Source organism: Hydractinia symbiolongicarpus, chromosome 6, assembly GCF_029227915.1.
Source record: "Hydractinia symbiolongicarpus strain clone_291-10 chromosome 6, HSymV2.1, whole genome shotgun sequence".
Taxonomy (NCBI): Eukaryota; Metazoa; Cnidaria; class Hydrozoa; order Anthoathecata; family Hydractiniidae; genus Hydractinia; species Hydractinia symbiolongicarpus.
Window position 1 is genome coordinate 8,251,728 of NC_079880.1, and position 24,363 is coordinate 8,276,090.

The 24,363-nt window shown below is 34.2% G+C and overlaps 2 protein-coding genes across 6 annotated transcripts; one reads left to right on the top strand and one right to left on the bottom strand.

Annotated features, from left to right (window-relative positions):
- Positions 1 to 719: 719 nt before the first annotated feature.
- Positions 720 to 4,155, bottom strand: LOC130646925 (tribbles homolog 2-like). Its single transcript, XM_057452599.1, has 2 exons — positions 3,259 to 4,155; positions 720 to 2,724 (listed from the first exon to the last, which is right to left on the bottom strand). The coding sequence occupies exons 1-2, from the start codon at positions 3,822 to 3,824 to the stop codon at positions 2,265 to 2,267; spliced, it is 1,026 nt and encodes a 341-aa protein (XP_057308582.1). The 5' UTR covers positions 3,825 to 4,155; the 3' UTR covers positions 720 to 2,264.
- A 3,589-nt stretch (positions 4,156 to 7,744) lies between these two features.
- Positions 7,745 to 23,010, top strand: LOC130647909 (DNA annealing helicase and endonuclease ZRANB3-like). Of its 5 annotated transcripts, XM_057453909.1 has the most exons (20): positions 7,745 to 7,874; positions 8,887 to 9,046; positions 10,340 to 10,358; positions 10,608 to 10,786; positions 13,713 to 13,953; positions 14,170 to 14,303; positions 14,380 to 14,452; positions 14,926 to 15,000; positions 15,077 to 15,217; positions 16,155 to 16,394; positions 16,984 to 17,163; positions 18,513 to 18,656; positions 18,784 to 20,175; positions 20,273 to 20,403; positions 20,794 to 20,887; positions 21,365 to 21,403; positions 21,475 to 21,547; positions 21,703 to 21,890; positions 22,089 to 22,304; positions 22,554 to 23,010. In XM_057453909.1, exons 2-20 carry the CDS (start codon positions 8,937 to 8,939, stop codon positions 22,740 to 22,742), a joined length of 3,858 nt encoding a protein of 1,285 aa, XP_057309892.1. In that variant the 5' UTR covers positions 7,745 to 7,874; positions 8,887 to 8,936; the 3' UTR covers positions 22,743 to 23,010. The 5 variants fall into 5 exon arrangements, 4 of the variants coding, with proteins under 4 accessions (XP_057309892.1, XP_057309891.1, XP_057309894.1 ...); XM_057453908.1 differs by lacking the exon at positions 7,745 to 7,874 and having other exon boundaries at positions 8,710 to 9,046; XM_057453910.1 differs by lacking the exons at positions 7,745 to 7,874; positions 10,340 to 10,358 and adding an exon at positions 10,390 to 10,440 and having other exon boundaries at positions 8,914 to 9,046.
- The last annotated feature ends 1,353 nt before the right edge of the window (positions 23,011 to 24,363 follow it).

Here is a 24,363-nt window from a genome sequence, read left to right on the forward strand (position 1 = left end):
CGGTTATATGTCTTCAAAAATTTATATAATTAATTTTTGCGATGAGCATCGGCGTTGTTTATTATGTGTTCAGAGAGGTCTTGAAAAGGCGTGTAAAGTTTCAATGAAATTTAACGTTGATAAAGAAACACGTGGTTTTGAAATAAGGATAAAAGTCATATAAATGATTTTTTTTATCTCATAGAAAAGGTCAGAATAAATATAATTTCGCGGAATTAAATTTCACAAATTGCTAATTTCAGTATATTTTGAGGAAACTTTCTTCTTCTGAATAAAGTTTTAGCCCATGTCTCAGTTTCAAGTGTTTCTCATAAAACACTCGGAACAAATAGGATTAAAACAATTTTATAACTCGGGAAGAAAACTATTATACTACATCACAATTACCAGGTGAAATCCAAATTTCGAAGGACCAAGCCTCAGTAGCTTCAAACATGTAGCATGAAGACACTTTCCGACTGATGCGCACGTATTTTGATGTAATTCTCTCTACGCATGATAGCCTTATGGTAGAGCGTTCGCTTCCAGTGCGGAAGGTCTTGGGTTCAAACCCCGGCCATGCCAGAGGCTATAAAAGTGTGAATCTTTCATAGCTCAAATGGAAGCTTTAAATGTACTAGGACCCCTTTGCAGGACTGTCGTTGATAGCAGTACCAATTGAAACTGAAGAGGCTATCCTGGGTAAATAATTTTAATAATAATAGTAATAATAATAAAGATTTCAATAATAGATATATTGTATATATTTTTCTGTAAACTGTTATTAACATGAAGTTCATTTACAATAATTACAGATGAATGATAAATTTAACAACTTCACTCCACAAGTTGGATAAAGTAGAAACATTAAAATATTTAAAAATTGACTAGTAGAAGAATAAAATAAAAGATAACATATAATAAATTTTGTTCACGAACTGGAAATTAAATTTTGGCAGCTTGAATGTGGAAATTGCAATTCAACGATATCTGATTTTGAAATAGATTTTTTATTTGAATAATTAAAATTCTATGCATGCTCGTAAAACATTTATTTTTCTGCTTGAATGACTTGGCGGGAAAGAAGGTTATCGTTGAATAAAATTATACATATTTTATAAACAGATCGCAAAATTGAATTAATGATAAACTAAGGGAAGGAAATCGATGCTTTTTAATCTTTCACGACACAAACACAAAATTACAGCTTCTACACCGCCATGCACTCTTAATTAACAAACTAGCAGATGGCATCCTTTTGTTGGTGAAAGAAAACGACTGTCATTAAATTAAAAATTCACAAATTAAGTCATTAAAGCAGTTCAACTTTTTTACTCAGCTGGCTCACACATTTTATTAAGATAATTTGTATCGAAATAATGTTTTAAAGTGCTTAAAACGGCTTGCATGCTTACTTTCTTTGTTAACCACATTATGTGCTTAGAACGGACTGCAGCGTGTAATACCTGAGAAGGTTTTTAGATAGCCCTTGAATCATATATGTACCATACATAAACGGACTGCCAATTAGACAAAGGTTACTACGTAAACATTATACAAGAACGTACGACGCAAAACAATGTACAACACGACACAACACAATGTACGACGCGACATATTGTACGACGTAACACAATGTGGGGCACGACACAATGTACGATAGGACACAATGCACGACACATCACAGTATATATACGAAACAATATACGACACGACACAATGCACGAAACGACACTGTATATACGACACGACACAATGCACGAAACGACACTGCATATACGACACGACACAATGTAACACACTAGCACGTTTTTCAACGGCATAAGGTGATAATGTTTAGAAATAAGTTCTCTCGCTCAGGAGCCTATGTATTATTATTATTTATAAAAAAACGTGCTAGTCGCACATGGTTGGCAACAAAAAACACACAACGTAGCCATGTGCGAAACGACATATAACACAAAAACAAATGACAATGTTACAGACAACAATTTATTTTATAAGCAACATACCACCTACCACTGGCAATATAGAAGTCAGCATAGACAACATAAAACGTATTACGGACAACATGCCACAGGCGCCATATGACGATCAACATAGAGACATATTACAGGACATAATACAACATGAAACACACCATTTCACAAACGTTGAATATAGTAACTTTTACAACAAATAAACAGTAAGTGAACAAAATTTAAACTTGCAGCACGAAACATGTTAGCAAAAATGCAAATGAAATAAAAAAAAGAAAGGCCTAATATAATAAGATAAATAATCCGTTAACTGAAAAAAGATGAAGAGTGCTCTACGTCAGGAACTAACTGATCATATCTTTTTCGATCCAGCCGATTCGATACTAAATTTTCAAAGTTAGACGTGAACCATGGGTGTTCAAGCAATTCTTCGGCTGTCAAACGTTCCGTGGGGTTTTTACGAAGAATTGAATGAATAAGACATTTGGCTTTCGCTGAAATAGGTTCAGGAATTGTAAAATATCCGCTCTTAATTTTAGCAAACAATGCTGTTGGATCCTGTTCATGAAAAGGATATCTACCACACAGCATTGTGTATATCATTACGCCCATGCTCCATATATCCGCCCTCTTTGAGGAGTAGCCGTTCATTGATTCTAAAATCTCTGGGCTAACGTAAGCGGGACATCCATGTTTATCGAACAAGATATCCGAGTTGTTTTCTAATTCGTAAGCATCGTCCAGAGATTGTAATTTTAATTGAGTTCTAAAAACAAAAGAAGAACATATTTATTTGTTTGGTTGGTTCCTTTCAAGTCAATTAAAAAATTATTTCATTGTTTATCAGTAAAGATTTTTGTATGTAATAAGGTTGAAAAAGAGAACAAAGAATTGCATGGAAGACGAATTAAAACTTGAAGCCACGTTGTAATAAGTAGTTTAACAAGTCAAAGCCAGGTGAGCTTTGTAAACAAACACAAAAAAGGAAGTTTGAGAAAGAAAAACCTATTTTCTTCATTCAAACGTTTTCGGCATCAGTGAGTTTGTAATGATCATAGCAGCGATCAAATTTATTATTCTGAATAAAAGAAAAAGGTTTCCGCACCACGTTTCGGCACAATCATTTGCGGTTGAATGCAAAAGCTTTTAACATTCCAGACTTAACAATCAAAATATAATTTTACAATTTTTATTTAATTATTTCGAAACTTTAGAGACATAGTAATAAACTAATCAAAAACAACATTGATCAACACGAAAGGGAATTAAATATTTCAATACACAAACCAAGCTTACTTACTTTGCTTTGTCTTTAAAAACAAACTTTCGAAGTTTTAAATCTCGTATTGCTAAGCCAACTGAGTGACAATAATTAACAACACTAACAATTTGTTTAAACAATCTACATGCTTCGTCTTCTTTTAATTTTCTTCTAGACCTGATGTAAGAATGTAAGTCACCATAAGACCTTTCAAACATGATATAAACAAATTGATCGCCAATTAATATTTCTTCTATCTTGTTTATGTTCTCATGTGAATCTGTTAGATAATAAGGACTCACTATATCTCTATATTTGCCTATTTCAACTACTCTGCAAGCAAACTCTTTTTGAGTGTCGATATGTACAGCTTTGCAAAAGCAGTTTATAGGATTAATTTCAGACAATATATATCTTCCAATTTTTGCAGGATTAAAATTTTGTACTGTATTTCTTTTTCTGTTTTTCTCTTGGACACCTTTGTGGACGAGATGTGACTTCGTGCTGGCAACGGTTTTCTTCTTTGTTCTGCGAGGACTTCTTTTGAGTTCTTCCAAATTGGGTATACGGTACGGTTCATATCTTCCCGATGCATGATAGCTCATTTTATTTCAGTTGCTTTTGTAAAATTACTGTAATGCTTCTAAAACATTGCCACGTGAAAAAAATTCATATGCTAAATGACTAACGTGCGTTACAGTGGTAAGTCTTCTTTTGGATTCTGTACAACGACTTCTTCTTGATCTTGTTCGATAGAAGCTATTTGTAGTTATATAAATATGTTTTTTCAAAACTTTACCGATGTGGAGTTCATTCACTAGCATTTGATCAACGTGAATGACTTACAAACTGAACGATGTGTTGTAAACAATTTTTCATCCGTTGCGCAACACACAGCCCTGACGCAATGTATTGTCACCGAGTAGTTATATTCATCAGCGAGTTTTTAAGTTTCCCAAACAAGAATACGCGCTATTTCAATAACATTTTGCTGACTTAGCATAATCTAAATTCGGTTTATTGTTGCCAACTCTCGGCATAATATATTCATAAGAAAAACGATTGTAATTTAAACCAATCAATGAACTGTTATCGTTATTTAAGCCAATCAAAATAAAGAATACAATATATTGTTTTACGTGAACGAATTAGAAGCTTCCAATCTTAAAATATTCAGCGACTATTCATTTCGTACGTATTTTCGGCATAATAAAACATTGCAGTGAAAAACATCATTTTACGATAGATGAAATCACCTTGGTTTTAAAAGGTTTTTGTTGAGAGAATAGACCAAATTTAAATATGAAGTACTCAAAAAAAGAAAATTATATTTTTGTGAATACAGCTAATGTGGGTTAGATAAACATTTTACCATTTTTTTTTCATATTAGCATTGCTCATTCGATATTGAATTAGTAGAGAGAGGAAACTTTCGTGATAAAAGTCGTCTTTATTTGTATTCGCTATGATGAAATTACCGCGAGATATTTATCATCCGTGTTGTATGATGAAACATATTTTTGATACAATAATTGTTTACACAAGCAATTCACAAATTATTAAAAAACAGGCTCGAAACGGAAGAAATTGAGAGATAAAAGTACATTAGTCAATCTCGTTCCGAGGGCTTTTTGCGGCTTTTTGCTATGTAGCTAGCGCTTGAAGTAGTCGTGAAAGTAGCTTGGATATAGCTAGTTAGCTAAAAAACCACAGAGGAGACAAAATTTTTCTCTTATTAGTGTTATTACTATTATTTTTGATATTGTTTACTCAGGATAGCGTCTGTTGTGTATTAGGATCACTTAGATTCACACAGATATTTCCAAATAACACATTAGGAATAGAATATATCTTCGTCTTATAATCTAGAACATGCAACTCAAAACTTTTATAAAAAAAATACGGTAGCCGATTCCCATACACAGGATACAACAGCCTCTTTAGTTCTTATTGATATTGTTATCAACAATGGTCATGCAAAGGGGGTTTTAGTGCATTTAAAGCTCTTATTTGAGCTACTAAAGTCGTGAAAGCACAACAATCTCTTAACTAGACAACAACCCAAGACATCAATCCTATTCCCATGCTAAACGGTAAGCAGAAATAAATTCACTCTTTTTCAGTTTCTGGCATGACTCGGCCGGGATTAGAACTCTTTTCGCACTTGGAAACGAACGCTCTACCACAAGGCTACCAGAAAACTAGGTTAAAATAAAAAATGTGAAAGAAAAAAAAACTTGCCATCTAGAAAGTGTCATAATTTTTCTTGCCACCGTGAAATCGGAATAGTTAAAATACAAGAAATAACGCTGGGAAGCGCTTCCGTTTGTTGGTTGGTTACTTCTACTGTTTTTTTGTTTTGTTCTTTGAGCTATTGATCGTTATCAGGAAATCCATTTTTAAGTGCGAAATGGCCTTACTCACCCGAACAAACATAATTAATTCTCGTACTATTTAATAAGAAGGTAAGATGTGACCACGCTGACTTTATGCACATCGGTTGATTTTAATTTGGGGTTTGCCCTGAGAGCATTCTCGACCCCAGAGCTTTTTGAGATAAACTCGAAAGGTTTTAATCTCAAAGAGCTCTGGGGACGAGAATAAGAGAAACTGAAATTTCATGTCCTCGAAGAATGCTTAGTTTTTGGCTAACTAAGGAGAAACATCATCATTAAGCAAAAATGTGCAAGCAGCCAATCATATTTCAAAATCCGATCAACGATACCAGGGTATTTTTTGCCGTCCTGTCTCATATCGAAAAGTCAAAAATTCTTGTGGATGAGGGTGTGCACCTGCAAATCGATCCGTGCTTTCCGCTATTATTTTTTATTCTACGACGTACTTAGTGACACCACTTGTTTAATCCTGAAAGGAACCCGAATCGTCGTACCTACCACTTTGCGAAAAGAAATGCTGAAAGTCATGCATACCGGAAACACCATGGCATTTCGAAAACTAGACAAAGCTAGATCAACGCTGTAATTGGCACCGCCATTTTCTATTTTCATAGGAAAACCCACTTCATCATCGTGGACTATTCAGCGAACTTCTGCGATGTCCGAAACCAACCTTGTCCCCAGGGCACCTTGTATTTTTTCTCGCCCTGCCGCTTATAGAGAAGACGCAACAGGCGCTGGGAACGAAGTTGGTCAATACCATTCCTAACCTTGCGAGTACCAACTGTCGTAAAGCACATCAAAGCACCCTTACTACCATTATTCTTGACGACGGGCAATACCGCTCCACATCGGCCCGTTTTCAAGAGCGCTAAACTAATCAGAATTTCTAAAAACCCGTATTGCCCGGCTTACAAAATCCAAACGTGTTAACAATGCCAAACATGACATACCAAAACAAAACATTTTGGATGATGGTCCTTAATTTACAGCTAAAAAATATGCAAAATACTAAACATCGACGGTTGTTTTTTTTGTTTTTTTTGGTACCTTGGAGTTCGTGTTACCGGGAGAGTTAACTACTGTACCTAATAAATGTCCAGGCCTCTTTCTCCACGCCCTTGGGCGTATTTAGTACAGTATATATGTTACCTGCTTTTGGATAGTTTAGCAATACTCTGAAACTACATTTCGGTTGTTTATTGATGACACAAGCAGTCCTAATAACTGATGACCTCGAGATGCTTACCATGTGTGAATAGTTGTAGACTTTTTATTTCGTACAGGATGTCCGTGCTTAAATCTTAAACTAGAAATTAAAAAAAGGTTGCGAAGCAATTCTCGCAAGTTGCAAGCAAAATTTGTTCATCAAGAACCAGAGGCGGCAATGTTCGTGGGGATATGATGGGCCTTGAAGCTGTTAGCACCTTCCCCTCCTCTTTGCTGTAGTCAGGATGGGACAAAACATAGGATCATTTGACCCTCAATTTGGGGAAAACGGCGTACTGATTCTCTAGCGTAATTTTTATTTTGCTGAAATACAATTTTGCTACACTAGAATTGCGCAGGACAGGACTTTTTGTAAGAGCAACTGTAGCGTATGATCCGCCAACTCTGTGAATCCGATAACTCCATGAAACCGCTTTCGAAGCCCACAACAACTTACCACAGCTCTGTCTACCATTTTTAATGAATAAATTTGATTCAGGGGGTTTGATACTACCACTTAATCATTTTAGGGGTGTCGGAACTCGCGCTTGACAAAAATGTGGCGGTAAGTTCAGCCGGCTACACCTTTTTGTGATTTCCAAGTCAAGCGCGACGGTGGTCATTTTTGATATATATTGTTATCTCAGTTAATTGATTATAATTATGGTCATGTTATATATACCTTTTCTGAGGGTCGAATGATTCGAGAATGTTTTCTAATGAATATTTTAATTTTTAAAATATTTTTGCTAGTCATCAGAAAGCAAACGTGTTTTTAAAATTTCACGGAGTTGAAGGATCCATCACGGCATTATCGGATGATAGTACATGTCGGATCCCGCTTATTTGTCCACAAATAAATGTATTTTTTTCTTGTCATACCCCCCCCCCCCCCCCCGAACGGTCCGCGACAGATAGCGCTACGATAATAAAAGTTTGAAATAACCAATATGTTGACGATATGGATATAAGGACGTTAAATGTGTTTTTTTCACGGAGTTGGCGGATTATATGCTATATGGCAGCACCTAAATTTTTTTCGATGAATAGGTACAAAACTGTTTCTACAACTAATAACCTGAACGAAGGTGCTGATAAGCCGCATACACCGTTAAAAGTGCAGACGTTTTTGAGCGAGTTCGGCGTTTTGAAAAAAAATTTAAGTATTCACCCGAAAAAACCCGCATAGGCCCAAACAATGCCCGAAAAAAAACAAAAAAAACAGACACTAATATGATTCATAAAAACTATAAAAATTAAAATAAACTTACTATGTGGTAGCGAAGTTCTTAAAAGAACTGTTTTTGATGGTTTTTGATAAAGTTTACTTTATAAATAACTTATATATAAACTTTATTAACTCCTTTCTCTTCTAGCGCCTCCTTCCCAACTATCGTCTGCATGGTTTGTTACAAGGAATTGCATTTCGGAAATGTTCCGGGCGAGCTCGGGAAAGTGCGGGCGGTTTCGGGTGACAAGCGCCAATTTTATTCGAAAAGTCGGCCGAACTCGCCCGTATATATACAGGCGTTTGCAGCTTATCGGCACCCTCTTTAACCTGAGTCAGAATTTTGTTAGAAAATAAGAACAAACCAGAATCTGAATTTTCTTACACTTCTTTTTAAACTACCGTAAAGTTTCATAAGTGAGAACAAAGTAGGACTTCATTCGGAAGTTGTGTAGGCATTAAAACAACGCAAGAACATATCAGACGAAAACGGGTGCAGAAAATAATAAAAACAAAATTATCTTCTAGAAAATTTAAATTGTGTGAGTTTTGAACATTTCTATAAGCAATATAACAATGCAAAACATTTAAAATTAACTTCCATTTTTTGTAAATAAAAAATGTGATTTTGAATCCAATCTTTTAAATCTAATCGTATGAGCACAAAACCAACAATAAATTTTAAAGTAGAAACAACGTTTTTTTAATTTGCAGAACATGTTTCGATTGTTGAAAGTTCGTTTCTTTAAGGAAAACACAAAATACCTGTGCTAATGGAAACAACTAAGTTTCTACAATGTTTTTTCGTTATATATAATCCTTCTTTTATTTTAGATGATTTTCAGAATTAATTAAAGGAAGATGTTCTTGGCATTAATGTATAAATGGAGAAAAAAAAATTCATTTCCCTAAACTTTTTACCAAGTCGGTTGAAGAGATCTTTGATGAAGTTTCAAAGAGATGGTATTAGATATGGCATAGAGAAAGAAGGGAGGTGGGAAACAAATAATTGTTTTTTACATAAATTTAAGTGACCACCTGCCAGAAATGTCTCTCCAGCTCTTGCACTCTTCTCCAGAGATATATTAAATCTACGGTCATCAGCTGGATGGGCTGTTAATTAAAACTTTTGCACTGATAATGGTGGTCATCAACTCCTTGTTTAGTTGATTCGATATTCCTAAAAATGCAGAGATCTCTCTCTTTTTGCATGTTTTATCATGTTAAAACGAGGCATCAAAGGTGGGTTAAATTTCCACTTAATTCCTTTGTTGGCTGTAGATGTTGTTTTTTATTAATCCTAAAACTTTTCCTAGTTCCAGATAACTCTTAGTTAGCACAAACAAAATCCTTGGAATTATCCGGTAACATCAACTTTAGTAATCCAACATTACACTTCATTCCATAGTGTTTAAGAAGGAAGGGTCAGAACCCCCTAATTTTAAAACAACGCCCTCCCCCCTATTATTACGAACTCCACCCTTCTTAAGAGTAAAGTAATTTTGAGGCCAAGCTATTATCTTTATCCTGTAACGCACACACCCCATTAATTATATTTAAGTTAAAAAAGTATCTATATGAAATACTAAAAAGTGATGTTAAATAGTTACCACAAATTGAAAGAGTTCAAGCAACTTAAATGTGCTCTTGCTAATTTAATTTGTCTACTTTGTGTGCCTTTCATAGCCATTAAATGTGACTTTAAATACCTGGTATTTTGAGAACTGGCAGTAACATCTCTAATGTATAGAGGTTTTTTTCCCAATTTTGAAAATTGCCACAGGCCTAGTTTACTGAGTTTATTGAATATTTTCACAATTGTCAACTTCAATTGATTTTTTCTAATAGGTTTTGACAGACAGAAATATGAATTTAGATATATTAATAAATAAATGGGATGTAACTTTTAAAAGAAAGACGTAGAAACTGACTGCAAACAAAAAAACAAAAAATTGCCAATTGCTGTTTAAGGCTGAATTAAATGGTCTGTCTTACTTGTAGTAGGTAATCTAGGAAGCGATAATTTACTGTGAGCAACGTTTTACTGATAAATATCATTCGCTCTACTTTTGCCTAATGTATTTGAAACTATTTATTGCTATAATATAGCAACATGCTGTATTGTAGCCGTATCGCTAATCCATTTCTATTTGGTGGTAATTCTATTTTTTTTTTATCTAATTTGTTATCAAATTCCTGGAAATCGTCACATATGAATATTCCAACAGTCATTTTAATAATGTACCTTGCGATTTTCTTTAAAACACTCTGCTTTTTTGTGTTTTAGATGCTTGATTGGTGATGAGGTTTGTAATTCATGTGTTGTTATTCTCATAGTTTGGAACAACAGTAACAAAAAGAAGAAATCAGAAAGATGTTAAACAAAATGTATATTAAAAAAAGAATTATTTTATGTGTTGCTATCCTTTTATTTTTAATTTAGCATCAGCCATGATGAAATTTCTTCTTGTTTTCTTTACAAAAAAACTGATTTAATTTTCACCATTTTCTTCTTCAAAAAAATTTAATTAATAAAATAATTTTTTTTATTATAGATGGGGTTGGGCAAAACCTTACAAGCTATTGGAATTGCATACTACTTCAAAGCAAGTTGGCCACTACTTATAATTGTGCCATCTTCAATGAAATTTAGTTGGGTTAATGAACTTGAAGAATGGCTACCTGACATTGAACCTGGAGATGTAAATGTTATTAGAAGCTTGTCCTGTATTGGGTTGGTAAATTTTTTGTTAAGGTCATACAGTTACTCTTTCTGTTTCCTGTCATCATCATCATCATCATCATCATTTCCGTATACCTTTGATCCTGTTATGTCAGACTTCATTGCAAAGAGAGGCATGAAATATCTACATCAAAACATAAATGGAATCTGCGGAAAGTTGGATATTATAAAATCTTTCTTATCCCACGCGAAAAACTGTTTTTATATCGTTAGTTTCTCTGAGACACACACAAACGACACTGTATTGAATTCGGAGCTATTTGTCTCGGGGTATATACTTGAGAGAAAGGATCGCGAGAATGGTCGTGATGGTGGTGTTTCTTTTTATATTCGGGAAGATTTACAATATCGCAGAAGGTGTGATTTAGAGATCGATGGAATTGAGTTTTTGTGGATAGAATTATTTATTCCGAAATCAAAAGTCTTGCTCGGTCTGCCTCTGGCCTTTGCCCCAGGAACTATCAAGTCTCTACACTTTCTTACCCAATTATCCTCCTCCATTTTTCCAAGTGCCCCAGCCAATTCAATCTTCTTATCTGGATAACATCTTTAATTCTACGTAGACTTAGCCTGCTTCTTAGCTCATCTGAACTCTTTCTGTCTCTCAGACTGGCGTTACACATCCACCTAACCATTCTCATATCATTCCTTTCTAAACGGTCAAGATCTTCCTGCTTCACTGCCCGTGTCTCACTACCGTACAACATAACACTTCTTACACAGGCCTCATACAACCTACATTTTACCTCAATTGACAGGACTCTGCTATTCAACAAAGGAAGTAACTCTCTGAACTGTGGAATTGGTTTATAAAAAAAAAACAAGATAGCAACTTTAGGCAATAGTTTTCATTTTCTTTCCACACACGAAAAAAAGTTTTTACTTTCACTGCTATACACTTCTCTGATGATAAATAAAATCATGAAACACCCCTGTCATGTTTGGATTTAATTTATGATGTCCTAAAAGTCTCATACAGTTTTTTTAGACTCAGAAGCATAATTTACACTGTTCCACTCCCCCATGATTCTGGCTGCTTAACTTTGTGAAATTTTAGATCCTAGGGGCGGATCTGAATTTTAAAAAACAGTGGGGGCTTAGAAAACAGCACCTAATTTTGAAGTGACCTACACAAAAACACTAATATGATGTTTTGAAAGGTACACATCTTCCTCTAGATGTTTCATTTGTAATTTACACACACACAACTCTTTTTTATTATTAAGATTCATTCTATTTATATATTCTCCATCACAGGTCTCTTTCCCTTAGTTCTTTTCATTGTTCAGCTCACTATTTCCATTTAAAGAACACTTACATATTGATATTAAAAAACATTAACAAAATCTATATTTCTGTCGTTTTTTGTTTGGATGAAAAACTTTACCTTATCTATTAGACACCTGCATGTCAAATTTTTTTTAAGTTTCATATTTCTCATAGTCTTTAAAGTATATTAGTATATTATTTAAAGTCATTTCAGTACGCGGAAAATATTACGAATTCGTTAGGATTATCTTACAACACAGCTTTATTTCATTCTGTAAAGTTTGGACACTTAATTAACCCAATTGGATTTTCGAGCGATTTTTAGCATTTTTTAATGTGAATTATTTTGGTTTTGTTTATTGCACTGATTTCGTGCATTATTAACTATCTCTCCTTTTAAAATTCTAGTTCTTAGCATTTTAATTCAAGTTCTTCTTTTTAAGTTCAAGTTCATTTTGTGATTCTTTCTGCAGAAATTTAATTGTATCAGTACCATTGCTATACATACACATTTTGAGGATGCATCATCATCAATGTTCTTGCCTTCCTGCTTTCATGTTTTCGTTTCCAGGGACAAGTGGCAAATTGAATCAACTGCTTTAAACTCATGTGCCTTTTCAGGTTCTGTACCACTCTTCCTTTACAGCTAATCCACTTTTGTTTTTAAGAAGTGTTATATCTTCAATCAAAACATCTATTTTCCTCTACTTTTCACATCAATACCTGGTACTTTTTCATTCCTAGCCTTTTTCAATGCATATTTTTTTAACAATTTATTTAGATGATCATGTATCTATCTCTATTTTACCTTGAAATTTGGTTTTTCTAATGAATTCAAAATGCCTTGAGTGCTAAAATTGTGTTCTTTCTCTAGAGCTAGTCTTGTGTTGACAGGGTTTGTTACTACAAGTTTTCTTCCCAAGAGAATGTCATTTTCTTTGGTCCAACTCTTTTTTTGGTGCTGTAAATAAAAAAAATAGTAAACCTACCCAATATTTGTTTTATATAATTTTTCAAGTTTATAAGAAATATGATCTCCTGTATTTCCAGTGTTTCCATCGAATGTAAATTACATACCTGCAGACTAAACTGTTCCAGAGGTAAATTTTGGTTGCTATCCATTTCTGACAAACAATGATTGCTGAAATATGTTTCTGTTGTTATAGGCAGAATGCAAAAAACTATGGGAATCTCTAATCCTATAAATAAAGCAAACCAAAACAACAAGTTGCATTGGATGTACAGATTGCTTTTTGCATAAACTTCCTAATCAGACACGTTTTTTAAATAATCACAAATTTACTTAGGGCTGAGACTTGCTCGAAAACTAACCAATTGGACAGGCTTTTACTTTGTTACCAACCAATCCAAATTAATAACCTTCACTGCTTGTGCAACAACTAATTAAGTCGCTTTTGCCAAGAAACAAAAATTAACTTACTTGCAGATCAACAACTAATTTTAATATTTCAAGAGGACATAGAAAAAAAAGACTTACAGTATGTCAAAATGTTAACATTAACCAACTTTGAAGATATATTTCCTATAGGACTTTCTTTATATTTAATATATTTATATCAAACAATACACTTATTTGAAGGTAAACAAGTGTAAAAACAAAACCTACCCAAGATATTGTTTTTTTTAGTTCGATGATGAATTCTCGCATAAATATTATAAGTTATGGTTTGTTAAGTTTCCAACGAACTCAAACAAATTCTCTTGCCGATCTAATCCAAAAGGCAGACATGGGTGTCGCCATTATTGATGAATCTCACTACATGAAGGGTTTCAAAGCAATTCGCACAAAAGAAATTTTAAAGTCTGTAAAGAAAATTCCCCATGTAATCTTGTTGTCAGGGACACCTTCTCTTTCAAGACCAGTAGAAGTGAGTTTCATTGTACTTCTTTAGGCTATGTTTTTTTTATTCAGATTTGATGTTTTTTGCTTTAGTTACCTAAAGGTATAGCTTAAAATGCTAAAACAGAATGCACCTAAAAATGAGAATACATTTTTCATTTATTGCTTGATTCTTCATGGAAATTATTGGTATATTTTTTAGTTACATTTGTTTTAATGAGTGGACTTTGTGTTTTTGTTATAGTTGTATCCACAGATATCTTTAATTAGACCAGGCTTGTTTGGTAGTTTTCAAGAATTTGGTAGAAGATATTGTGCTGGCCATTACACAACTGAGAGAGGAAGAGATGGTAAATTTTACCAGAAATTTGATACAAGGTATATAAGTTTTTTAATTATTGTAAGGCAACTTTTAGTTTATATTTCATGAAAGGGCATTTTTATTTCTATTTAGAGGTGCGTCAAACTTGGACGAGCTTCATCGTAAGCTGGTTGAGAATATCATGGTCAGACGACTTAAAAAAAATGTTTGTGAAGTTTTTTGTTTTGTTTTTTTTTTATGAACACGGATCATTTTTCGATTGCTTAGAAATGTATTTATTAGCTGTGGTACTCACAGTTTATAATTTGCATATATTTCACCTTTGTACCACTGTTTTGTATTTTCTTTTTTTACTATGTAGACAGAGAGTTTGGTTAGGCATCTTGCATTCAGAAAATGAATGGCTACACCTGTCTCTTAGTCTTAACCTATGATTTTTTATTTTTGCAATATCCCTCAAGATTAAATTTATTCTGTGTAAAACACAGTATCTAAAAATTCTATGTAAAACACAGTATCACCTTCTTCAACACTTCCACTTCATATACATTTTATCCAGTATGTGAGTTTACGTGGATGTGGATTGTTTGAATGTCAATGTTATCAGAAAAATTTTTTTACAAAAGTCCTAATTGTAAAAGCCTGTATTTGTTGTTGTATCAAACCATTCTTTATTAGGTTTTGACACAACTCCCAGCTAAACGACGACAAAAGATAATGTTCGAGATACCACATTCATCTTGCTATAAAAAGGTATTTTAAAAGGTATTGGGGTTATATAATTTATTTGAATGAAGAGATGTCTTTCACAAGTATGTTTATACCACAGGAACTAGACTTGTGTCAGAAAGAACTTAAAAATGTTTTGCAGAAACTTTCAAACGAGCAGCTGGATGATGACAAGCTAGTTACTTCCATGGACTATCGTTCCACGTTCACAAAGTTATTCACAGCAACTTCACTTGCTAAGGTGTGTATAAAGTTGTCGGTCGTGCGATGTTAAAATAAATAAATAAGAACAAATTGTTAAGTCAAAAAAGCCTTCGTTAAATGTTAAATGATTCTCTTTTAATGAACAAACTTGTGCGCTAGATATTTTACCAAATAGACATTATTACTTTCCATCCATTGGAATATTCTGGAATCAGAGGTGTTAAGATTATAGGCTGCTTTCTTCATACAATAGAAAGGAAGAAGCTCAGTTTAGTGTGCAGAGATTTTCTGTCTCGTATAAGAACGACCTCTAGCTGCAATGTGTGAACACCGATATACTACTCTGTTTTCGGCTATTTTTATATTTGTCAGGAATTTTTCTTATTTAAGTCAATAATCACCTGAGGTCACAACAGTTCTTCTTAGTCTTATAAAAAACTAACCATAGACAAAATAGTAGCGATATCAATATGCAACTCCTAGTATATGTATAAGCATATGTTTATATTTAGCAAAAAAGTTACAAAAGTTAATTTTCTGACATTTGCTATATTCCATGTTTTTTACTGACCTAATTTGTTCTCTTATCAAAAACACTCATAGCAATGCGTGGCTAGTATACAAGTGTAGTATGAGCTATCAAGTCGTCAGGTTGCTTGATTATTTTTGCTCGCTATCAAATTAATTCTGGCAAAGTTTAATTCATTTTTATCCACAAAAGTAGATCACATTAAAAATTTCTACTCTTCTCAGGTACCTTGATGGTGCTAATTTTTGCAACTATTAAGTTTAGCGTTTTTAGCAGTTTTTGGCCAAATATTGTGGCAAGTATATTTTTAAAGATTTTAACCATTTGCGAAAATTAAATTAAAATCTGGTATTGGTGAGCATGAAAAAGTTTACGGTAAACAAAATAGGATGCATGTTAAATGGAGAACAAGTTTTCTGCAACTTTAACGCTATTTTACGTTCAGGCTGGTCCGGTGCAGCAGTACATAATCGACCTGTTGGATGGGATGGAAAATAAATTCATTGTATTTTGTTATCACTTGACAATGGTTCAAGCTGTGCGTCAAACTTTGATTAGCAAAAAAGTGAAACATATCTCCATCACAGGGGAGGTAAACTCCATGCAACGTGGAATTGATGCGGAAATCTTTCAAACAGATCCTCTATGTCGAGTTGCAGTGTTGAGCATACAAGCAGCAGGGACAGTATGTAAAGTTTGTATTCTGTTCTTCATATGTAGATATAGGTGGCTTGTATTCGTCTGTTGCTTCACGTTCAATATATTTGATGAGGAAGCAAATAAAAACTTATTGACAATACCGTCAAGTACCTTTTTATTTTTTTACTTTTTAATTAAAGTGTTCAACTTCTCTAACTTTTGCTCCCATCTTTAAATGATCTTTTCCAAATCTTGTTGTTTTTGTTGTTCGTAGTGTTAAACTCTATCAAACATGGGTTCTTTTATCAAGTTAAGTTGCTTTAAATTGTTGATTTGTCTCAAAATTACAATTTGGTTAGCGATGCAACATATTATGGAAGATTTTTTGAATACACGGTCACAGGAGCCATGGTAAAAGCTGAAAAAATTTGAAACTGAAAAGAACTTAAAAATATTTTCTTTTTTCAAGTCTCTTTTTTTATAATTTTATTAACCAATATTTACCTGAATTTTTCTAAACTGCTGTCTAACCTGCATGAAAATCAGATCGATAGTGGTCACACATACAAACATTTCATGCAACAGTGCGAACTCAACATTTGCTTGGATGATACGTGATGTATTGCTTTTTGCAGGGGTTGACATTGACAGCAGCTGATCATGTTATTTTTACTGAATTACACTACACTCCAGGTGTTCTCATACAAGCAGAAGACAGATGTCATCGTATCGGACAAACCAACGCTGTCCAGATCCATTATTTAATTGCTATGGACAGCATCGATGAAATATTGTGGGCCTGTCTGCAACGTAAGGTAAAACTTCTACTTACTGTATCATGGATGTTTTTACATGAACTTTCGTTATTCTATGAAATTTCTTTATATTTTAAAATATATCCCTTTTTTCAAAGGACCTTATGAACTAGTCGCATATATTAATAATCTGTGTCCATGTGTCTGTCACAGGCATGGTGGACAGGTTCATTTTTAAAAAAAAATTTCCCAAATGTTATTGGACAAAAACGTCGATAATATTAATTTAACTTTAATGACTTATTTTAAATTAAGAAAGCTGTTACAATGTAGTTAGAACTTGGAGGGCAAATAACTTAAGAACGAGGTGGTGATGTCGGTTATTTTTTACTGCGCAGGTGACTAGGGAGCACCTGGGTCAAAAATGGCAATTCTGTACTGACACTAACAAATTTTAACAACTCCATAGCTACCATAACCATTCGTCAAAAGCACATGATTTTATACATTATTTTGATCAGCGTTTCTACCTCCACACAATGGGGCCATTAACGTAAAAACATTTTATGTATCTGCGGGTCATTACTGACGTCATCAAAACTCAAATAACCAGATCTTTTCTATTGAAAGTTAAGCTCGTTAAGGCAGAAGGCCTAAGTTGATTTTTTCACGAGCTTAACTACTAGTCTATTATAACAATACAAAGAGTATGTCCGTCCGTCTGCCTGTGACCGGCAAAGGTAGTGGTGACGTCAGTTTTTTTTTCCACTTCTGTAACTAGGGACAACCTGAGACCAAATTTGCATAAGTTTCTCTAACCTGGGCCATCAATCTGTTTTAAAATGGACAGGTTGATGATGTCATCAAAAAACCTTAAAACTTGACTCTATTTCAGTACAAGATTACATATATTTTTATTATTATGCTGTTGTATTTTTATTATTCAGAAAATCTTTAGAAAGCATATATCGATTACAAATGTGTACAGTAAGCAAATCCATGATATGCAAAAATCAGGAAATCAAACAGTGAATACTTGCAAGTACGAAATAAACAACTAATTATTATTAAAAGCATATAATGACCATGATATTAATTATATGCACGTGTTTTTAAGAAGAAATAAGAAAAAAAAAATGTTCGTTAACTGGAGATTCAGGATTATGAGTACTTTCAACTCCTTATTCACAAAATATTGGGAAATTAAAAAAGATAGATTCACTGGGTAGTTAAAGCGGTTTTTAAGGATATGAAACAAAGATCTGACTATGAAACAAAAATCTTCTATAGAAACTCGCAGTCTCCACCAAAAAAAGCATGCATGTTTCTTATAAAAGAAGACTTGTAATTAACTTATCAACCAACCTTTTAACTTACTTTTTTTGTTGTTTAATGTTTACATTTTACAGATCGTTGTGACGACTGCAACACTCAATGGAAAAATATCCAATCTGCCAGTTGATAGCGAAGATAAAAACTCTCTTCTTTCTGCTGTTGAAGCATGGATCCCTGTAGCTATCGAAAAAGATGTGGTGGATAATTTATTTGAGAAGGTAAATACACAGATTTTACAGTAATTTCAAAATCATTAAGAGAAAAAATGGAAAATACAAGAAAGCTGCTTTTAGATATTTTTAGGGCTATAAATTTGTATACACTTCATTTAGTTTGATTTTATAGAAACCAGAACATAAAGATATTCGTACATTTTTCACTCCTGGAGGTGAAAAAAGATTAAAAAAGAGAAAAAAAATACAAAGTATTGTTTTGATGGATGAAGATGACCATGACAACGATTTCCAACCAGTTAGAAAGAAAACAAAACAAGTCGTCACCACAGTCGAACCAGACAAACCCAATGATAAGGCTGCACCCACCCTCAGAGTTGATAGTTCTGTAGCAGACTATGCGAACGTTTCAATCGCGGGTTCTACGATGTCCTGTTGCGATAAAATTATAAAAAAATTAACGATTTTTAATAAAGTAGAGGAGCAAAAAAATGGAAATAGAGCTAAAAAAGAAGACATTTGTTTCAGTGATACAGGAACTTTATTAAAGAAGAAACAGAAAGAATGGTCGCTTGATTGCCAAGCTGGATCTAACTCAGACACACCAGTTTGTATTGATAGTGACGATGAAGAGGATAAAAGGCGTTGTGAAGGATGTGAAGAGAATACGCCTATCGTGTTTTCTGAAAATTCGAATTCATGTGACACTAATGTAGACTTGCTTCCATATAAACACCCGCCACGCAATTACCTTACACAGTGCACTCCATCGCAGGGTATTGATAACGTCATACCATCCCCTCCGATGAAGGACGTTCTGAGTGATGACGATTTGTTTGTTGTGGATGATGAAGAGAGAGAAGACATATCTGGTCCTGAAATTAATTCTGAGAACTCTCTTCACGGAAACAGTCAAGTTAAAGACAAAAATAGACTGATGATACAGGATAATGTCATTGAATGGAATTGTTCTCAATGCACTTATTTGAATGATCAGTTTCTTACTGTTTGTGAGATGTGTGGTAATGGAAAGATTGAGGAATTAAATGACAGTGTTAAGATGGACAGTCCCGATCGAAATGTTGATATCGATTCTTTTTCTTCATCTGATGGTGACAACGAAAAACTCATGCCATCGTCTGATTTGAGCAAGCAAGACGATGTTTTTAACTCGTCAATTCAGTCATTTAACAGTGAAATTCTTGTCGATGATGATGACGAAGAATTCGAGGGAGCTTTGTGTCTTTTAAACGAAAACGAGTTAACTGATGAGCCAAAATCATCTCAAGACGATAAATCGATTTCGGAGGAGAAGAGCACCCCTGGTTTTAACTTTCTCGGCAAAGATGATTTTGATTTTTCTGATGACGCTATTAATCAAGACATCTTATCGCTACAGGAGAACAAGCTGGGGGAGGGTGGCAACGAAGAGGAAGAATGCGACATGTATAAAAGTGAGGAGGAGCAGGAGAAAGAAAAAAAGCTCGTTCCTGAAGATATTAGAAAAATTAATTTGCGTTATTGCATGAGTGTTTATACAAAACGAGTCTTCGTCTACGATGAGGTAAGCCAGTTATTAACGTGATAACAGGACTGTAATTCCCTTCAAATTTAGTGAGATATTGTTTGTTTTTGCATAGTTAACTGGCTTTTTTTATCAGACAGGAAAGTACTTGCAGATGAGTTTTAACGTTGAAAGCATCAACATGAAGTTGTTTGAGGACTTGCCTCCTTTGTTGCAACATGTGGAAAATTTAAAGCAGATCAAACGTTTTGCATCCCTGTGGAAAGAGTAAGTAAGTTGTTCGTTGTAGAAGAAGGTTTTGATTCTGTAAAGTTGACAAAAGTTTATGAAAATTACAACAACCTCCACCCCAGAGCATGTTGTGTGTCCTTCTAACATAAAGACGGCAATGCGGCCTCTCTACAGAGTGTCATCACTATTGTTTGTATTGTGTTGTATTTAATATATTCAAAAGTTTTCTTTAGTGCATTACCTTCTCATTAAACCCTCATATAAAATAAAATCGCACGCAGTTAAACACCATACCTTGAAAGGATAAGCTACAACAAAAGATGGACAGACATGTAACAGGGTCATGATTTGTCTACGTTCCGATGTCAGAAGCAATCTGTTAACTTATTTTTATCTGTTCATACTTGTAGTCACTTATTTTTCTAGATTAGGTCCTCGTAAACAAAGCCTGGTGCAAAAAGTGAGAAAGGTGTTTTGCAGCCCTGTTGAAATGTACAAAGAAGCTTACGAAGATGCTTACGTGAGTGCGCTTATCTACCTCGTCAATCCAATTCGATTCAATTTAATTTATTTATTATATAAAAAGGGGGCATATACAACATAAAAAGTTGCAGTTATAATTCGATAGCTGGAGACCAACACAATAGCGAAGCGAATAACAACTTTACTGTACATGGACAGTGTACAGTAAAGGCTATGTAATGTAGCTAGGCTAACTGTCACAAAACGAAAACCTGTTCAAGGTAGTAGTAAACCTTTTTACTCTCTAAACAGCTGCATGTAATCCTTCTTAAATGAGAAGGATTATATGCCATCTCAAGGATACGGTAACTCTTTATATTTAATGAACTATATCATCCAATAGAAAATTTATTTATTTTTCAGAGCAAATTTTTAAAATAAATTGTCGAGATTTGGAGGTATTTCCAAAGGGGTAACACCCGTATCATGAAAACCTTTTAATGTTTGAAATTAAACCTGTTTTATTGGTTTGTAGGGAAGAAAGAAGAAAACTTACGAGCGATATATCAGTAAGGTACGATTCTGTTGTTTTTAGAAATACGTGTTTTGTGGTGTGCGTATCTTGCTACTTTTTCTTCTCATCAGGATGAGGAGGATGTACACGTGAAAAATGCTGCTGACTCAGCAGGAGGGAAGGTCATCAAGCTTAAACCACCATGTAAGTGCTACTTTACTGCTTGCCTGCTGGATAAATGTCTGCTTGATAAATGTCTGCTGGATAAATGTCTGCTGGATAAATGTCAAACCGTTGCATGGAATGCATCCTTTTTATACAATAAGATAATATTAACTACTAAGCCGTATTTCTTTTAGCAACCAAAAGGACTGGAAAACAAGAGAAACCTAAGACTAAAAATGGCGACAAAGATGCGAATATGTTACAAGCAGTTGATAAAGAAGGCTTTGCTCTGTGTTTGTACTGTTCTTCACGCGTGCCAGGTATTCAATCTGGTGCTAGAGAGGGAAGATACTGCTCACAAAGATGCATGGAGGAACACAAAGTAAGTGTTAAAGTTAAAGATTTCTTCTCACCTTTATAATTTTTGAATAATAACATTGACAAGATTGATCTTAATATAGGCGAATCTTTTTATTATCCTGATCTTGTCCTATTTTTGCTTTCGTAGATTCTTTTTTGCACCCCAATGTTTCGTCATCCTGTATTCATATATAATCAGTGTCATTGATTGTCTTGTTAGATCAGACGAAGAGCGCGCGACTATGGTCCGCGTGAGCTTCTGTACGAAGTGGAACAAGGTATTTGTCAAATATGTGCTATCGATGCGCATGCGCTATTTGAACAGGTAACATCTGCAAATCCAGAGGCGAGAAAAAGTGTATTAGAAAGCACACCATTTGTGAAGTTACCAATTAATATATTGAATCGTATGGTGAAAAATCCGAAACCCGGTCTGGTAAGTTCACTTACTTTGTATCGGGGAAATGTTCTCAGACCTTTTTGATACACGTTCTTTTATTGCCAACGATTTTAGAGACCCAATTTCTTTTGTTCAGTTACTTTTGCAAATAAGTCCAAGGCTTGTTATTATATTCCATATTATGTTTATCGTCATTAAAAGATAAAGTAATACTTCCATGTTTTACGTGCTTCTATTATTTTGCTGTACTACAATGTTTTCTGGCATTTTTTTTGGATTTCGCAGTTTTGGGAAGCGGATCACATCACACCTGTGGTGGAGGGTGGAGGACAATGTGGCTTAGAAAACTATCGAACACTTTGCGTGCCATGCCATCGAGACGTCACGAAGAAATTAAGAAAGAAAATGGCGAGTCATAAAAAAGAAAGAGCATGTGCTAGTGTGACAGAATTTTTTAGTTTAAAAAGTTCGTAGATGTTTATAACGAATCAGATTTTTTTTTTACCGGACTTTTTCGTTTTTTATCGTTTCGATACATATTTGCTTCTTAAGTTCCACCTAAAGAAAGAAAAGAAGACGAGATGTCGTTATTTTTTTCATTAGTTTTACATAAGAATAATCACAACTTCGATTACATTCAAATAGGACACGCCAAATTTTCATGTCAACATTTGTTTTTATTTTGTTTTTTAAGTGTACAGTGTAAATTATATTTGGAAAGAAGATTTTAGGATTTCTTGCATGGTTCAGTATTTTATTTTAGCTTATTACTTCGTAATAAAACCGCCTTAAAATGGCATCACACATAAATCACATGGTTACACGCCGTCAGACAAGTGTCCATGAAGGTTGCCCTGTAAGTCTCATCAGGGCAAGGTGTACTAAATTGTTTTCCTAGTAGCAGCCTACCATCGTAAGCCCACAAAGAGTAGAAAGTGACGTTTTGAAATCCACCCAAGCAGGTGACCATGGGTCTCGTCGTTCTATTTTCCACAGTACACGATGTCCCAAGCACTATCCCTCAGTGTTATTTTCCTAGGAGAGCCGAAAACTACGTGCTCAGTCAATCAAAGTGTGTAGTATGGCCCGTCACCGCCTAATAGGGTCTTTCAGTTAAATCACGTGGTGAGAGTATTTTTACATAAACATAACAAGAATTTACTTGTTTATTTTTAGTAAAAGCATTTGCAATGAAAAATGTATTACTAATCCGCGTCAGTAACTTCTCAAACAAGATATTCAAATTTTAGTAAGCTATGAGTAAACCTAAATAAGCCCTTACCTTCGTACTTCTTAAGGTAAGAAAATATTTTTTTCAGTTTTTGTTGAAATAAACACGTTTTGTTTGACATACGGATAACAACAAGTATGGCTGTCTGACCTTGTGAGTAAATTATTTCGAAATTGAAAGAGCATTTTAACTAATAAACAAGACGTATGATATACGCAAACAACCTCGCGAATAAAGTTTACAAAAAGCTGTCTATCAAATTGGGATTTTTGTTACGAAGTTAGACACGACATATTTTACTATTCAGATACGCAATAATATTTGTTACACACTTATTTTTCAAAATTGATTTGTGAGACCTTTCTGAACGGAAAATTCCTCGAACTTTTAATTTTCGATGGGTCCGTCTTGGGTGAACCGACTGACAGGAAGAAGAAAGACCACAAACCCACAAACCCCAAAATTTGCGAAATTCATTAATTCAGTTAATTCTGCCTACATTCACTTTTAAAAAGTTTGGTGGAAACACCTTTATTTACTAGTTAGTTAAACAAGTGTTTTGAACACTTGTCTTATCTTTTTAAAAAAGAAAAAAAAAGTAAAAATAGTTACCAAGATGAGATTCGAACCCACGACGACTCCCGTGTCGGTGCTCAGAGAGGCAAAAATTTCCATTCTTGTAGGACACATTTGCGTTTTAATACAAGCTCACGAGCTTGTAACAAGAAGCCCTGGGGGCTCTAAGAATTTCCCCTCGCTACCAAAATATTTGATGACAACCTGCTAATTCGTTGTGCTATCGTGCGAAACATTCGAAGAGGTTTGGTGCATGAAGCTCTGAAGATAAAGCACACAAGTGACATT

Coding starts and splice junctions, on each gene's coding strand:
- LOC130646925 (XM_057452599.1), bottom strand. CDS start 3,824: ATGAGCTATCATGCATCGGGAAGATATGAACCGTACCGTATACCCAAT. Junction 2,725..3,258: donor GTTTTTAAAGACAAAGCAAA/GTAAGTAAGCTT, acceptor TTTTGTTTTTAG/AACTCAATTAAAATTACAAT.
- LOC130647909 (XM_057453909.1), top strand. CDS start 8,937: ATGGAGAAAAAAAAATTCATTTCCCTAAACTTTTTACCAAGTCGGTTG. Junction 10,787..13,712: donor AGAAGCTTGTCCTGTATTGG/GTTGGTAAATTT, acceptor TGTTTTTTTTAG/TTCGATGATGAATTCTCGCA. Junction 14,304..14,379: donor TACCAGAAATTTGATACAAG/GTATATAAGTTT, acceptor ATTTCTATTTAG/AGGTGCGTCAAACTTGGACG.